The following is a 17,472-nucleotide window of genomic DNA, read 5'->3' on the forward strand; positions in this document are numbered from 1 at the left end:
TTTTATTTTATATTAATTTTTTTTTATTATTATTTTATTTTTTTTTATTTCATTCGCAGATATCCGATCTACAATTTCGTAGGATACACATAGACACGCTTTTTTTCTCTTTGGGATAAACTACCCTTCCTTTTATTTTTTTTTATTTTTCTTTTTTCTTACAACCTCGTCGTCTTTTTCTTTGTACGTGAATTTGGATGTACGTATATATGTGTATGATTTTTTTTCTTATGTATAATTACGTTACGTGTCGCGTATGTGTAATGCGTGTATGCGTGTATGTGTGTTGCGGTTGTCGGTAATGAATTTATACAAAGTTTAAAATAGTTCTTCTTAAAAATGAGAAGAACTCGGTTAACTATCTATTGCATTGTTGGTACCCGATTGTGTTTTTTTTGTCCTAATAATAATAATACATAATAATAATAATAATAATAATAATAATAATAATAATAATAATAATAATAATAATAATAATAATAATAATAATAATAATAATATAATAATAATAATAATAATAATAATAATACATAATAATAATAATAATAATAATAATAATAATAATAATAATAATAATAATAATAATAATAATAATAATAATAATAATAATAATAATAATAATAATAATAATAATAATAATAATAATAATAATAATAATAATAATAATATTTATTTATTCATTTCAGTTTCCCTCGCGCAACAATTATTAAATAGCACACCTCCTTACGTGAATATCTCTCAAATACATTTTTTGCCCATTACAAACACGAAAGGACAATGAGAAAATCGAAGAATAATTTCGTTGCGTTTTTCCTTGTATTTTTCTTTTTATTTTCTTTCGTGTTCTTTTTTTTATGTTTCATTTTGTTATTGATGTTGGGGAAGGAAAATTAATTTGTTCCTTCTCCTAATAAAATCGGTCATTAGCCAAAACCACCCATATTTCAATAGGATTTCTTCTTCCTCCTTCGTTAGTATCGCACCACCGATATTTGTAGGCACAAATTGAATTTAGAAAGGACCGAGAAAAATGTCGCTCGTACGTTTCACGGTACGTGTTAGAATATATTTCATACAATCATTTTTTTTTTCTTTTTCTATTCAATTATTTTTCATTTTCATCCAATGTTTTTTTTTTTTTATTATTATTTCTATTGCGAAGCTTTCGCAATTTATTCTCGTCGCATTTCCTCTTTTTCCAACCTCTCTGTATTTGATTTCGTGAAAATTTCCTTTCTCCGGATGGAAGAGAGAGAGAAAAAGAAGGATAGAAAAAGATAGACAAAGAGAGAGAGAGAGAGAGAGAGAGAGAATGAGAAAGAGAATGAGAAAGAGGATAAGGGATATAGAAGGATACTTAATCATAAAGAAAAATATTAGATAGATATCTGTGTGTATCTGTGTCTGTATGTGTGTATGATGTGTATACGTGTGTGTGATATATATAATACAGAATAATAGAGAAAGAGAATTATAAGAGAGTGATAAAGAATGAGAGAGGTTTTAAATGGACCTCCGTTATTTATCTTTATCAGTGAACTAATACGACGAGCTAATTAGGCACTGAACCTTGCCCAAACATTATCCTCATCGTGCTGTTCTCTCTCTCTTTTTTTTCATTTTATTTCTTTTTCTTTGATATCATATACATGATACTGTTCTCCCTAAGATTAAGCAGAAAACGTTGTAAAATTGAAAGTGTTCTCCTGCTGCTGTTTGCGAAGGAGCTTCGAGATTTGGAAAAATCTTTTGGATTAACCTTCGCAAGAGAGACGAAAAAACTGGTCGTCCGTGATTCCGCGATGGCAGAAGGTAGTAAGGAAGCAATTCGAAACTCGTGCTGGATTCGACGGAATTTTTGTTCTTATTTTTATCGACAAAAAAATAAGAAAACATCTTTTTCTCTCTCTCTTTTCCTCTGAACTCCTCGCTTGGTTGGTTGGTTGCTTGCTTCCTTCAATTGATTTTTAACATCTGGGCGATCTAGGCCGATCCTCTTACGATCACAGAACTGTTTCCATCTCTGCAATTTCCGTTCTTACCCCTTCCGTGCCCGGAATTCTAAAATAAAATAAAAAGCAAAGAGTGAAATGAAAGACTGGGGCAAAAGAAAAATGATGTATCATAATTATGTTATATAATATTTAATACTTTAGTATGACATAAAAGTTCAAAAGATTAATAGAGAAAATGAAATAGAAAAGGAAGAAGAGAAAAGACTCGACGAATGACCAACCTGTAAATCTCCGTAGGTAAAAACGTTCCCGCGTATTCAGTGCTTACAACATGGTTGGTGCTCATATCTCTCGGCCTGGCAACTTCGACCGCGTCGATGAATCTAGGTAAAAAATGATGACAAAAGTGAGAGGAGAAAACGCACGTCCTCGTTGAAATCTTCGATGCGTAATAAATGTTCTTTTTGTTTGTTTTTTTTTCTTTTTTCTTTTTTTCTTTTTTTCTTTTTTCCATTTTTCTTCTTACTTTTTTTCTCACGCACGCTCGCACACAGAAATACCAATTTCACAGTCCAACGAATAAGATGATACATCTTTGTTCCGTTCAATGAATAGACCGACATAGATTAGAGTTGGCCCATAACAAGAACCAACCCTTTATTATCTACTCTATCTCCGATTTCTCGAATTTGTCATTTTTAACTGGCATGCCTCATGCTTTACGAGCACATCGAAGTGTAAAAGTATAGATAGTTTTGTGATAAAGTACAAATATATGAGAAAGTGTGAGTATATTTATATGTGTATATATGAGATAAAAATTCGAATGCATATACGCACAAGATCTAACAATCTACAAGCGAAGCAGCTAATCTACGATTCGGGCTTTCTTTTTTTTTCTTTTTTCATATTTTTTACTGTGCCCGCGCCATCCTTCGAGTCTCGGAGGACGCGTTCAAATTGTCTTGTAAATCCTCGTCAAAAACAAATTTTAAATCTTTTGTTCATTAGACTGGATATTTCATTTAAAAAAAAAATTAGAAGTGAAACCTTCAAAAAAGCAACTTTCGAGAGAATGAGACGAGTGCATAGTATCAGGAGTAGGATAATTTATTATATAATATTATCTATTTATTTTATAATTATAAAAATGTGCGCCTGTAGGCATGCAGCCCTCCAGACACACTTTGAAAATGTTGCTTATGAGCGACATCTGCTGGGACGGCATTTTTTTCAGCCCAAACTGTTCGTACACGTGTGTATTACGGGTTGCCTATCTTTCGGGCAGAAAAAAATTCCGTCTTAACAGATGTCGCTCGCAAACAACATTTTCAAACGTTGTCTGGGGGGTTGCATTCCTAGAGGCGCAATGTTTTTATAAATAATTATAAAAATTTAACTTTAACGAAGAAGAGATCGAGAATAGGAAAAACTACATAGTATATTTTATCTCATTCTCTCTTATGCTATATCCTATAGATGTTTGTCGTCTCTCTTCTTACTAACATAGCTGGTCTTTTTGTTTCATCGAGTTTGTTTATTTTATTTATGGCTACCTGTCGCTTTTTCGTCGCATCCATTTTCAAGTCGCCACTATTCTAAAGAAGTTTTCACTTCAATAAAAGAAATAATCTCGTGTTCGCGACGCACGTCCGAGACTCGTCGTTGGTAACGTAGGAACTGTCCTTATCCGATATTCGGTTAACTCGGACAAAGCGGTGATTTTGAAAAAAGTAAAAAAAAAAAGAAGTTTTGTGAAAGGTTCCTACGTCACTTTACGTGACCTTAGAATCGTAACATTTTTCGATTTCTTTTTAATATTATATTTTTGAGAGTTTCTTATCATTTTTCTTTTTTACTTTTTTGTTGTTATTGTTGTTGTTGTTGTTGTTTTTGTTGTTGTTGTTTTCGTAGAGCGGACTTACGAATCGATGTATGGCGGTAGCGGATGCGGCGGTTCGACCGTCAATGGTTCCGGATGTCGCTGCCGCTCCGAACTTTGAAAGCATCCTCGCCACCAGGCCAGACTTCCGGTTTTCCTCCTTTAAAAAAGCCGACGTGCCAGGATATGTGCCAAGATATTTCGTTAGGTCTCTTTCCATCATCATCATAACCATCATCATCATCATCATCATCATCATCATCATCATCATCATCATCATCATCATCATCATCATCATCATCATCATCATCATCATCATCATCATCATCACCATCATCATCAGAGAAAGCAACGTTATGTCCTCGTCGATTCCTTTACAATATCTTTTGCTATCGTTTTGCGACACGCGAAGTTAACTTCGACGATAAAAGTTTTTTTTTTAGTTCTTTGAGAAATGAAACGAAACGATTCGCGCTACTTTCTTACTTTTCTTCCGATACGCGTAATTGATTTTATCATTTTGTTTAACCCTATCAAACTTCTCCTTTTTAGATTTTATTTCTCTCTTTATAGAGCGATATACGAAAAATTATTTCCTTCCGCGAAATTTCCCATTTATATTTTAACAAACGAAAAGTATGAACGCGATTAAAATAACCCCCACCTCAGATTCGATGGACTAACACGAATAAACGCTTACCCTTTTTCAAACTATCCACGTAAGAAAAGTTTTTGGATCGCGAGTAGACAAGGCATTATTCTTTTATATTTCACATTACCATTTACCTCCACCCCCTCCCGTTATACCTCATCGAATTCTTTTCCATTTTCAAGTTATTTCTTTCTTTCGCTCTCTTGAAATCTTCGTTGTTTCATCGATAACATCCGAACTCTGGACTTCGATTCTATTAATTTTCTATAACGAAAAGAATAATTTAATACTGATTCTCATTCCCGATAAAATTTTTTGAAAGAAAGTTAACTTAGCGAAGAAACATTTTCTTCCTATCATTTATATTCCTTGAAAATTGTTCTTTTCTCATTTTGATTCTTTCTCATTTAACGCTAAAAAGCCACGCGTCTTTCTTTTTTTGTTATTTTCTTATGCATTTCAAAACGAGTACGTAAAAAGACAAGTGTAAGTATATACATGTGTACATACTCGATTAAAAAAATCGGTGATATTGGAAAATACGCGCGTGCATGCTGGTGCGAGCTAAGTATTGAGCAAAAGAGTGACATGAGAGAGTATTATTATGTATAATATACATATTGTGTTTTATATATATTTTTTCTTTTCTTTCATTTTCAACTCTCGGGCTAGAAACAAGATAGAATCAATTCGACTATATGAGCTTACATGCTTAGATGATATACGGGAATCAAGTATATATATATATATATATATATAAAGCACTTAGAGCAAATATTCCATATATTTTCGATAGATTGATAGATAGATAAAAAGCTTGCGAGTATCGTTCTGCGGAAAAACAAAATAATAAAAACAGAAAAGAAATGTAATAGAGAGTAATATTAGTAGAAAGCAAAAGAAAAACAAAATGATAGGAAATAAGATAAAAGTAAAAGGGAATAAAATAGATGTCGATCGACCTTTTCTGTATAATATATGAGTATAATAGAAAGAGCACGTATGTAAGTAGAGCATACTCGAGAAAACGTAGAAACCATTAAAATCGGAAAAGGGAAAAGGAATAGAGAATTGAAGGAAGATAAAAGGAAAGGTCAACCGATCGTCGAGTGCGAATGAAAGAAGGAATTTTGCGGGATTCGACAACGAAAGCTTTTGTTCGGAATGCGATCAGAAGCGGTGAGCTTCCTGGACCATAACCAAGCAAGGCAGGAGGAGAGGATTGGATAGCAAAGAGAGATAGATAGATAAATAGATAGATGAACCCAGAGAGAGAGAGAAAGAGAAAGATCTAAACGGACCGAAGCGTGGGAAGGATCTACTCGACTCGTTCGTTGGAAGAGTCCTTGCTCAATCGCAATGCAAATACTCGATGCGGGTAACTGCCGAGTGGATTTTCCTTCTTAGGGTAGACGGAATAAGATAGAAATAGAAATAGATAGATAGATAGATAGATAGATAGATAGATAGATAGATAGATAGATAGATAGATAGATAGATAGATAGATAGATAGATAGATAGATAGAGAGAATCAAGTTAGGTAAAACTAGATGGTAGCAACATAAGACGTACTTGGTCTGACTGGGCTTTATTCCATGCGCCTCGAGATCCTTCTCGAGTTGTCGTATTCTGATCCTGGCCATGTCCAACTCGTGCTTCACTTTCCACAAGTGAGTGTCGCAAATTGGATCTCTGCATCTGTGATGTCTGAGTATGTCCTGCGCCTCGTAGACCGCACCGCGAAAAGTCAAAGATTTTCCCATGCTCTGCAAAGTTAATATTCGTCGCGGTTTAGTTCGGCTCAAGTCCTTAATTCGTCGTCTACTATTTTACAACTAAATACAAGATGGAAGAAATTACCAAGCTGAATAGAGCGCAACATCCACCGCCATCGCTTTTAGCCAAATGCTGTCTCACGTATTTGAAATAGAGATGTTCGAGAAGAAGAAAAACGGCTGCCAAAAGGATTCCCATCATCAACAATAGGAAAGCGCTTAAAAATTGTTCAAGCGCAAGGGGATCGCTACTTTTCTGAACTTCTTTTCCCGGCTTACAAGTGCCCGTCATCCAAAAACGTCTCAAACGTTCCAGATCACCTGTTTGTCGTCGAGTAACTTATATATATAGTCGTCCTAATAATATTATAATTTAAATGATTTCTTACCGTTGTCCCGAAAGTCGAGCAAATGTTTATTGAACATTTGCAAATACTTTGAATTTCGTGAAAATGCCAAACCGTATCCCGTCATGGCGTACCAAGATCCAACCGTGAGAAGCCTGCAATCTTCGTCTTGAGCAACTAAATAGTCGAGGACTGTTCCATCGTATATAAACGCGTCCATTTCGCTGCGCGACAAAAACATTTTTCAAACATTTCATAGATATTCTATAGGAGGATAACGAAAGAGGAAAAAGTTTCTCTACGATAAACTTGCTAAAGTATATTTGTAAGAAGAAGTTTGCGTTGAGATGTTTTTTCGAACTTACCCGCTTATGACAGCCTCGATTCCCTCGGCAACGCTGCTCTTGTTAAAGGCCTTCATGTAAGTGTGCATCTCCTTAAAATATTTGGCCAGCGTACTATCGGTGTGACTCCATGGTATGGTGCCAAATTTAAACATAGGCTTGTGCGACCACGGTCTGGCCAGTCGATGATCGTCGACACCGGTGAACTCGTGAAACTCTTCCCTCGTTATCATAAAGGCAGCCAAGTTGGCAGTGTAAATGGCTAGGAAGACTACAGCGAATAGCGCCCAAACGTTCGTCATGAATCTGTTTAAGTAATTGGGTTCGTTTAATCGCTCCAACGGATCGATACTAAATGATCTCGATTATTTGTAGGTTCGCTAACCTGGCTGTAAATCCTCTGGGAGAATCGATATGAACCGCTGCTTGGAAGAGTACTGCCCAGACCAGCCAGTATGTGCGACAAAACGAAAACCGATGATTCGGCGATGGATTTGTCTACATATTTGAAATAACCAAAAGAAAATATTTTTCATTCGTGCGAATATTTGCGTTCAGGAAGAAAAATAAATGCGGCAAGCGTGCAAAATAGTCATATCTTGTTTTTCTTTCTTTACGATAACAATAATATTAAATAATAATAATAATAATAATAATAATAATAATAATAATAATAATAATAATAATAATAATGGTGATTAAAGTGTATATAATATATGTAGGTACATGCGAAAAGAAACATACAGCCATACACACTAATTAATCGTAGATATGCACGAATTATTTCCACAACGTTGACTATGAGAGTCACATTGATGTGCGAGAGACGACTTTAAAAAATAGACAGACAGAGAAAAAGAGAAATAGAGAGAGAGAGAGAGAGTGTTGGTGCGAAATGATGTAAATAGAAAAAATATATTATAATAATAATAAGAATAAAGTAAGAAGCAGAAATAAAAGGTACCAGTTTCCGCGCAGCGACTGAAGGTTTTACCTTCATGTTGAAACCGGATGGTGACAGCCACTCGAAAAGGAGTATCATTACCGTCGCGGTGTGGATCGCAACGATTCCCACTAACATCCAGGAAGCCGTGTCGAATGGCTCTGAAAGTATTTATGCGTGTTTTTGTTTTTCTTTCCAAAAAAACCCCTCCCAAAAAAAAGAAACTCACCCAAGAAAGCAGTGGGTGATATTATCCCAGTACGTTTTGCAACGACGATGGCTATTCCAGTTTCCATGTAAGGAACGGTAAAATCCACGAAGGCCTCTCTTTCGGAATTTATCATCAAGGACGTCATTACCATGTCTGTTTTCCGGTTTACCAAATCCGCTATAAGGCCGTTCCACTTTCCGTTCTGCATGGAGAAAGAAAGTTTCTTTCAGATGGAACAATTTGAAATATTTTATCGCGCGCGTCGTTGTCGTCGTTTTCTTAAACGGCATTATTTTTCAAATTTACTACCTCAAGTGTACCCCATTTGCCATCCTCCACTCTGACCAATTCGTAGGTGAACCCTATCTCTTCGGAAAATTTTTGCAACAGATCTATGCAAAATCCGCTGCAGCATTGAAAGAAACTATCATTTTTTTGTGCCGATTGAATGTCCACCCTGAAACGAGTCAAATTTATCGTCGTATCAATATTTTATCTAAAATGTGTTGTACTGAATGTATTATAGGCAAAACGCATTACATCTCTTTATTGTAAAATTTATCGGTAACTTTGTTATTTCAATCGCTACATCAAAAATTCTACTCTTGAAAGGTACAAAGTTTTAGAGGAAAAAAAAAATAGAAGCAGAATAAGAAGAAAGTTGTTCACCAAGAAGTAATTTGTTGTATAGCGCTTAACGAATGTTGCTATATCTGCGTACAGATACGTAAGTAGGTACTTATTTAGAGGCGAAGTAGCAAAAGCCATTACTCGTAGTAAAAGGCACGATAACGCGAAAGAAAAGTATACGGCAGTTATACTTGAAAAGGGAATGGAGGAAAAAAAAAGAAAAAAGGAATAGGTGGAGAGTAAAGAGGATGATTTAAAGCTTATATTTGCATCGGGTAGTATCGCTCGAATTACAGCGGATCCATTGGCAAACCAGCAACAGTAGCAAAGGATAGAGACGCGTAAAGATCCATACGGACGTTTATTGCTGCTCATAGGACACTCGTAAATAAAAAAGAAATGGTCGAATACGAGAAAAATGTGTCGTTTCGTTAAATGGTCAAAACTTATATCGAGGAAAGCAATAAATATTTGGCGTACGATACCAAAGGGAACACTCGTCGGACTCGATGATAGGAAAGACTACAAATAATTCATAATTAATCAAGTGTCGGTTAATAGATTCATAATTATACGAATAATACTTCAAGTATGTATATGTGTGTGTACTCTGTTTGTAATGCTTACAAGAATCCTTTAAAAGGAAGGATTCACGAAGGATATGGTTAAATCCGTTTGAGGATTTACCGAAAATGCATTCCATTTGTTGTAGATAAGAAAAGATTTGTCTTTGCTATTAGAACGTTAAATTGCATAAACGAAAAGGAAAGAGAACTAGATATGCGAAAGGATAAAGAATAAAGCTTCTGGTTTGCAGGTTAATGTACGGGGACGATACTGGCAAATGTACAGCCCTTAAACGCGCTTAGGGAAGTTCCTCTGTCATGTGGATTACTCGCCTGGGGTTGACTCCCCTAACTTACGAGGCAACCGTTGTCGATTCCTGTGGGATGCCGCTTATTTGGGAAAGAAAAGAAAGAAAATAAAATCGTTCGTTTGCTTTTCTCCATTCCTTGCGTTTTTCCGGACGAGAAAAAGAAGAAAAAGGAAAGTAAATCATCGGTATTCGATTTTCTTGAAAAAAAGTTTTCCCTTTTTTCGTTTGCATAGTATAACGTGCATGTAATATATATTAACGTATGTTATAAATTCTGTCTCCAGGGAGAAACATACATATACATAAATGTACATATAGTGCAGGTTACATCGTTTCGATGGAAATATTTGTACTCGTTTATCTAACGAAAAACCGTGCGTCAAAATTACTTCCAACGGAGGAAAATGAAATAACGTCGATTTCGATGTTTGGTGTCTCTATGTATGTACTAGGCTCTCGTTCGTATAACAAACGGAAAAATAACAAACTAACTGTGAGAGAGGAAGTTCGAATCCCCATTAGGTTGAATTTAAATTGTATCGATGTTTTTTTCACGAGTGTTAATCAATTTTACTTGTCTTTTTTTCAATCATCATTTTGCTTGGAATTTTGAAGATATTCTTTCCGATGGACTCGTTAGTCGGTTACTTGATCCTCTTTCGCTATTATTACGTTCAAACCCTAACCCCCTTCCTTTTCCCGCGCTCGAATCGTTCTCAAAGGCCTCCTCCGCTTTCACCTTAATTTTGCATAAACTACTACAAGCCCTAACTCTCTTTAGCTACGTTTAGCAAGTTGGTAGAGTTAGGAGAGAAACAACTAGCCTCTTGAAATATTTAAAAAAGCCCTTGCACGTTAAACCCTATGTGCATCGGACGGTCTCGATTGACCTGAGGGATCTTGGATTGCTCAAAAGAGAAAATATTCGCCTTTTACATTTTCAATAGCATTTCATTTTTCATTATCTTGAAAAGATCAAAATTAAAAGAAAAAACAAGAGTAAAACTTTGATAAGATTGTTTTCACTTACTCGGTAAACTCCGATTCCTTGGCTACTCGACAGTGAACACCACGATCCATTAAGCATTTCCCGCTGACGGGATCGGGTGGGGCGAGATTGATGTACGGTGGTTCCTCGAGAAACGTTATCTTCAGATTAAACTTTTCCGGTACTCCTTGAGGTGGCGTGTGCGTGTTACCCGGCCAGACGATGTCCTTTATGTCCAATCCTTCTTTTTTCCAAGACTTCCACACGCCAATCTGTCGACAGAGAAAAGGAAAAAAGAAAAACAAAGGAAAAGAAGATTAAAGGCTCAACGAAGCTCTCATCCCGTCGAGATAATTAATGAAATACGGTATATGTATGTAATTTATACTGGCAATCAAAAAACAAAAATCAAGTCGTACACGTGGACGTAATTAAACGTGTATATACGACCATCAGATTGCAATATCGTAGATACTATAGTAGATTTTACTAGAAAGGTTAAATGGCAGTCGCTTGGTCCCAAATCAAAGGAACCTCCTCTTGTAAGAGGATTTTGCGTGTGAATCTCGGATTAAGAAAGGATAGATAGCCATCCCCAACAGTTTGAAATTTGACGTTTGACGAAGCTTACGCTAATCGATATTATCATTGCCGACTCATAGTTCAAACGACTAAAGCCTTGAATATGCGAAATAGAGTGGATCGCGTTGTCCTCTCTTATTCCTTCGTCGGACGCAACGCGATCGTTCGACACACGCTTATTGGAAGTCGATATTCCTTGAAATTCGACGAGGTAGAATGTTTCGTCATGAAAATTCATGAACACGCATGTTGCCACCCTCGCGAGACTTTTTTCCCAACCCTCTCTCTTTCTGTACACGATTATATACGCTAGGATGTACGAGCATACACACACACACGAATACATTTCATCGAGCGTGAATTTTTTTCATTTAGGCACTGACACCAAGTTGACGGACGTTCGCTAAAAGAGATTTTAGCAGCACAACCAACGCCTCCTCTATATGAGAAAAAATAAAAAAAATAAAAAAAGCCGAGCGCGATAATAGTGATAATATGGAAAGTAGGAAGGAGGATCTTCTTTCGCGTTTACACGCGAAAATGAAAGCTTATATAAGTTTTGGTATTTCATTTTGTAGAATAGCGACGAAAAGAGAACGGAAAGAAACGTCAAGGGATAGTGGACGCGCGAGTACGGATTAATCGAAATAACGTCGAACATGACGAGAACGTAATTAAGAGCGTCGACGCCCATCTGCTAAAGGAAGGAAAAGTGACTATGTATTTTATGGAGGTTACCGCGACGAAACATTGAATTTTCCTATTTACCCGGCCTTCACTACGACGTTTTAATTACATCTTCAATGAGATTAGAACACCGTCATCGTCTAACTACTACTCTTCACTTTGCTTCGATCCATCAAAGTCTGCCGATTTTTATCTAAAGTTCGTTTATCGAAAGGGAACGGCTTTCAAACTTTTCACTACTTTCTCGGATGACAGTTCATCGCGACACGAACTAAACTTTTGCAAAATTAATGGCCTCTATTATTCGTAGCTTGTCCTTCAATGAAAATTCGAATGGACCTCTAATCTCTATATCTCTATATCTCTCTCTCTCTCTCTCTCTCTCTCTATCTATCTATCTCGATTTTTCTTTCGGATGACTGCAAAGATCTTAAAATCATCGTAAGCTCCCTCTTCCACTTTGAAGATAAACAGACGATATTCGTGCATTTATTCCAACCTAACATTAACTCACCAAGGTAGAATCCATGAATTTTCAGAAATGTGAGGAGACCCATAGGAGCAAACTGAGTTCTAATAGTCTCGTAAATATTCATTCTCACGCGATAGAAAAGACCAACGATTTAGTTCTTCAAGTCGTTTCACCTATTTTTCGATAGGAAAAGTAAAAAGCGAAAACGACGACTATGATGCCGACGAAGACGATGACGATGAAGATCGACGAAATGCTTTCGTAATTAGCGAATAATATTCTGTAGAACAAGAGATATTCTCTCTCGTTCGCAATTCGAACAATTCTGCTAATTAGACGTCCATACTAGGCAACGTTCGACGTGCAAACGCGTACTAACTCTCTCACCCTCGGTGTATTGAACAAGAAAGAGAGAGAGAGAATATCGAAGCGTCCGCTATTTCCGATAACCGATTAATTACTAGCCTCGACCTTGCACGATTAGCGCGCGTTTCATGCTTGACACACAAAACTCGCAAAGTTCCACACCGGTGTGCCTATCCCATTATTCGCGTTTTACGCGTATCATTTTATCGACATCGAATTGGCCGCATCAAAGGAAAAATATTTGTTCTTTCCAAAAAAAATAACCGAACAATAAAAAATGAATTATTTTTAATTAAAGAATGGTCCAGAAAATAACAAACAGAAACAACGGGATACGAATTAAAATTATAATTGAACGTGTGCAAATTTTAAAAGTGTGAAAAATGCATTGGAACATTTTGTTCCTCTCGTAGAAAATAAATGAGTGAATAGAAAGATAAAGTGTTCATAATGATTCTCCCTAATTTCATCGACGCGTAAAGAGCAGCAATAAAATTCTCTCGACGTAGAATCGATAGGAACGCGTTTAGTGGCCATCAAACGAGAGAGTAGAACGTTGATATAATTCTCATTGATGTCAACCCTGCACGAGGATCTAATTAGAAACGAAACGAAGGGTGCTTGCGGCTTTCCGTTAGGAGATTGATATCCGCGCACCTCTCAATGCTATTCGTGTTTTTGGAGAAGCCGATAATGCTTATTCGATCAAATCGATAAGTTCCAAGGTATTTGCAATTTCTTTCTTGCAATGCAATACAATTGCAGGTCATTTTTCTATCAACCTGTGTAATGTATCCATAAAAAGGAATCTAGTGTAAAAAGTATAGATTCCAAGGGGAAAATTTCTCACCCTTTTTTGTCCGCGACAGAACAAAATGCTCTAGCCCATTGTTCCTTTATAACGTTGCAAAGCTGCGGCATTCGCATTGCTTTTTCTCTTTAGGAACATATCCCTTTGTTTCAAGATATCTCTCTCACCCCTTATCCCCATCTCTATCTCTATCTCTATTTCTCTTTCATTCGCTATCAATATGCGAAAAATCGCATTCAATCAATGTTCGAGCATAGATATAGGTGGTACCCACCTACGCGTTCACTGTTTTTACCCTCATGCATTTCTTTTTCTAATAGGTTTTTTCTACGACTAGAACAATGAGAATCCTTCCTATGTTTTTTCCCTTTTCTCTCTCTCTCTCTCTCTCTCTCTCTCTCTTTCATTTTCCTTCATGCCCACGCACACACAAACAGATGAATTTATCGCCAGGATTTCCCGAGCACTCGGAGTAATGTGTTTAAGCGAACGAAAGGGTCGAATTAACGGTACTGAGAATTCATGTAAATAGAAAGCTGCCAGCACCTGCGCACATGCACTTGCCTAGTTTTGCATTCTCTCTCTCTCTCTCTCTCTCTCTCTCAAAACCCCTTTTTTATTTCCATCCTTTCGAGCTAAATTGTATTACAACTTAACTTCGTAGCGAATGCAGAAAAATGCTTGATTCCTTTAATTGTACGTTTCTGCCTACATCGTTAGAAACAAAACTTTTCGTAGATGATTAGCCCGATTAAATTACTAATAAAAGTATATTCCATGAGTACGTACCTCCTCCCAAACGAGTTGCCGACTAAGTCCAGGTCGAAGATTCATAATCTTCAATTCTGCAGCTTTGAGAACACCGTCTTGAGTGAACTGAATGTTTGGCTTTCCTTGATCACCCTCCACCGACACGTTCTTCAAATATCTACGTTACAAAAGTTTAGCATGAGCCATCCTCTTCTTTCTAAATAAACATAGGATACGTGCTTAGCAGATATCGAAGGATTACTTAAAAAATAAGTCGCCCGTTTTCCATCGAGCTTCTCCGGCTCCCTCGCAACTCAGTTGAGTATCCAAACTGCGGTTCGCGTTCTCGGGATCGTTTACAAAGTCTTCTACAGCATTGGCATAAACTTTGACAGCCGTATTGATTTCGTTGATGAGGCTCTCGCTGCTCGTGTCGAAGTGCACGCCTTCGAATACGAATGCAGACGAAAAAAAGAGATGAAAAGATTACGGATGCTGATCGTTAAACCATCGTACGCGGTAAGATCCCAATACTTAACCGTTTCCAAGAAAACGATGGGAAAAGTTTCGTACGAAGAAACTAGTAAAAGATATTCTTATTTACCGAGCATTCCAACCGGGAACTGACTGGCAAATTGAAGGTTTTCGATGACGCTTTGGGTGACGATCCAAACGTAATTCTCTCCAGTGATTTTGTAATCTTGCGCTGCCTTGAGTATTCGCGTTGCCTCTTCTCTAGTCGAATATAGAAGCATAACCCTTGACTCGCTGTTTACCAACTCTATGATATCTGTCGGATCCGTAAACTGTATCGTGGTCAATATGTTAAACTTGAATCTATCTTGCATCTCGGAAATTCGTTCTCTTATCGCCTGAATAAAATCGTCGTGACCGGCGATTTGCGACGTAACTATACTGAACTGATGCCACTTGTATCTCTCCATGATACTCAACATAGCAGCCGTTTGATGCTCTAACGAAGGGGCCAACTGTAGTTGCAGATTACTCTGCGAGGCTCGCTGAAATAAACAGACATGGAGATATATATATATATGGATAGTGATGGATGACCAGAGTGAGAGTGAGAGAGAGAGAGAGAGAGAGAGAGAACTACTTACCCTTTCGAGGCCAGAATTATCGGCATTCCAAGCAATAACGGGAATCCCTAGATAACCGGCCAATTGAAGAAAATACTGAGCGCTGGCCGTACTACGACCGTATTGTTCGTAATTCATCAGATATAAAATAGCCGATACGTTCAACGACAGGAAATCCTTGCAGAGGGAATTCAGTATTGCTGTAACAGAAATTCACACTCGATTCTAGCATCCAATTGTAAAATGATTTTACGAGCTTTTCCTTACTTCCACGCGTGTTACTCGAAAAACTTTCTCTCGCAATTGAGAGAAAAAGGAAAGAAAAATATAAGGAAGAAAATAAAATGAAAAAGGAAAAAGCAAAAGAAGAAAAAGAAAAAGAAAATAGCTAGCGCTCAGAAAGCTTCAGCGAAGAAACTAGTTCGATATCCAGGGTCTCGAACGTAGGGCACGAATGCGATGACCGAGTGACCTCTTTTCCACGTTCGACTCCAACGTTTTGCCAACGTTCTCTTTTCCCTTTAGTTTCTTTCCGTAAGTACTTGCTTGCATACGCAGTACTTAAACGATTCCTCGTTCGATCGATAACGGATCGAAGATGATACTCGAGAGATTTTCAAAAACGAATACGCGACATCGTTGGTAGATAGGTTGATAGGTAGGTAGATTGGTTCTTCTCAGTTATCTATGTTCCATCCGAGTTTACGTTATTCCACTACACACTTCTCGATAAGCAAAAGAAACTTTATCGATCGTTACTCCGAACTTTTTCTTCGGTCCACTTGTCTATTTTCGTCTCTCACCTTTTTTTTTACAAACGAATACTCCCGCCGTTGCTTTCTTCTCGTCCTTCCCTCTTTCTTATGTCCCCATCAAAAATGCATACCATAACGAGATTCCGTAGTTCGTTCCTCCCTTTTTACTCGAAAAGGGAGAGTAATCCTTGCATACGCGAGGAAGAAAATATCGATGGATGAAAATTTCAACTTTTCGTGCTTATAATAATGCATTATTTAATCGTAATTGTCGAGTGATAAGAGTCGTGCCGTGCCGTGCCGTGACAAAACCAAAAGACAAAACCAAACAAGACGAGTCGAAGAGTTTCCCAAAAGTTTTGTTTTTCCAAGCCGATTTTCCTTCTCGGTGCTTCAGTATTTTGCATTAAATACCTGCTCGTAAAACTTAATTTCTGTCGCTCTTCTAAATCCCTGCTCAACTCATTGAGGAAAGAAAAAAGAATTTGAAGATAGACAAATTTCTCGTGCAAATGTTGTTTCGTGTTGATTTCTTTGGCAAAGCTTTCATGCCTTAAACCGTGAAAGCAATTTCGACATCATAGGTTCGGCTGACGAAGAGAAAGAAGAGACAGGGAGAGTAGAAAAGATTATATTCGATGTAATAAAGTATCTATTTTGAACGTACTTGGAAGGGTGTATCGGTCAGATACAGTCGAACGATTTCTCGATCGTGCGTTCCTAATTTGTCGATGTAAAAGCATTGTACATACTAATCCCGTCGTTCTATAAGAAAATAAAAATGGTCAAGCAAACGCAATACATTGGGAAACAAAGGGAGAAAGAGAAACTAGAAAAATAGAAGGAAGATGGAAGGAAATTCAATTTCGAATTGACCACTGGCGCGCATCCATATACTCGTGCGTTAAACGCAAACTTGGATGTTGAGAGAGAGAGAGAGAGAGAGAGAGAGAGAGAGAAAGAGAGAGAGAGAAAGAGGAATGGAGAATGAAGGAGAGGAGGGATGAAATTTACAGGGGAATTTCATCTGGTGTATATACTGGGTGACAGTAACTCGAGCGTATAAATAAACACAGGGACGCAAACTCGGTAACGTCGAGAGCGCTTTGGTATGAGTTAAGCCTGAAATATTGGCTGGTCAGAAGATCTTTCGGATATGCCACGAGATAAGAGAAAAAAAACCGAGTACTTCCTGTTCGAACTTTCATTATCCGCGACAAAGAGAGAAAAAGTTACAGAAGGAAAAGGAAGAAAAAATAAAAGAGGAATTAAGAGAGAAAGGATTAGAAAAAAATGAGAGAAGTACTTGAATTATCTTTCGTTACATTTCACGCGAACGATTACCTT

At 37.1% G+C, this 17,472-nt stretch overlaps 1 protein-coding gene across 7 annotated transcripts in view; it reads right to left on the minus strand.

Moving 5' to 3' along the window:
- Nucleotides 1-564: 564 nt before the first annotated feature.
- The window catches only part of Nmdar2 (glutamate ionotropic receptor NMDA type subunit 2), a 55,784-nt gene continuing 38,876 nt past the window's right edge, over nucleotides 565-17,472 (minus strand). For 3 of the 7 annotated variants that reach the window (XM_015323442.2, XM_015323448.2, XM_015323446.2), the window contains 16 exons: nucleotides 15,392-15,570; nucleotides 14,878-15,292; nucleotides 14,536-14,719; nucleotides 14,313-14,451; nucleotides 10,648-10,877; nucleotides 8,420-8,567; nucleotides 8,129-8,312; nucleotides 7,921-8,060; nucleotides 7,342-7,454; nucleotides 6,978-7,262; nucleotides 6,655-6,836; nucleotides 6,351-6,586; nucleotides 6,063-6,256; nucleotides 3,881-3,997; nucleotides 2,237-2,338; nucleotides 565-2,061 (listed from right to left, as the gene is read on the minus strand). In XM_015323442.2, coding sequence (XP_015178928.1) covers nucleotides 2,004-2,061; nucleotides 2,237-2,338; nucleotides 3,881-3,997; nucleotides 6,063-6,256; nucleotides 6,351-6,586; nucleotides 6,655-6,836; nucleotides 6,978-7,262; nucleotides 7,342-7,454; nucleotides 7,921-8,060; nucleotides 8,129-8,312; nucleotides 8,420-8,567; nucleotides 10,648-10,877; nucleotides 14,313-14,451; nucleotides 14,536-14,719; nucleotides 14,878-15,292; nucleotides 15,392-15,570 — 2,906 coding nt within the window. In that variant the 3' untranslated portion in view covers nucleotides 565-2,003. Of the gene's footprint in view, nucleotides 2,062-2,236; nucleotides 2,339-3,814; nucleotides 3,998-6,062; nucleotides 6,257-6,350; nucleotides 6,587-6,654; nucleotides 6,837-6,977; nucleotides 7,263-7,341; nucleotides 7,455-7,920; nucleotides 8,061-8,128; nucleotides 8,313-8,419; nucleotides 8,568-10,647; nucleotides 10,878-14,312; nucleotides 14,452-14,535; nucleotides 14,720-14,877; nucleotides 15,293-15,391; nucleotides 15,571-17,472 lie in introns of those variants that run through there. The other 4 variants (XM_015323443.2, XM_015323444.2, XM_089179312.1 and 1 more) reach the window with 4 other exon arrangements.

The sequence above is a fragment of the Polistes dominula genome, unplaced genomic scaffold, assembly GCF_049000335.1.
Source record: "Polistes dominula isolate Pdom_NZ unplaced genomic scaffold, Pdom_raw_medaka contig_373, whole genome shotgun sequence".
Classification (NCBI taxonomy): Eukaryota; Metazoa; Arthropoda; class Insecta; order Hymenoptera; family Vespidae; genus Polistes; species Polistes dominula.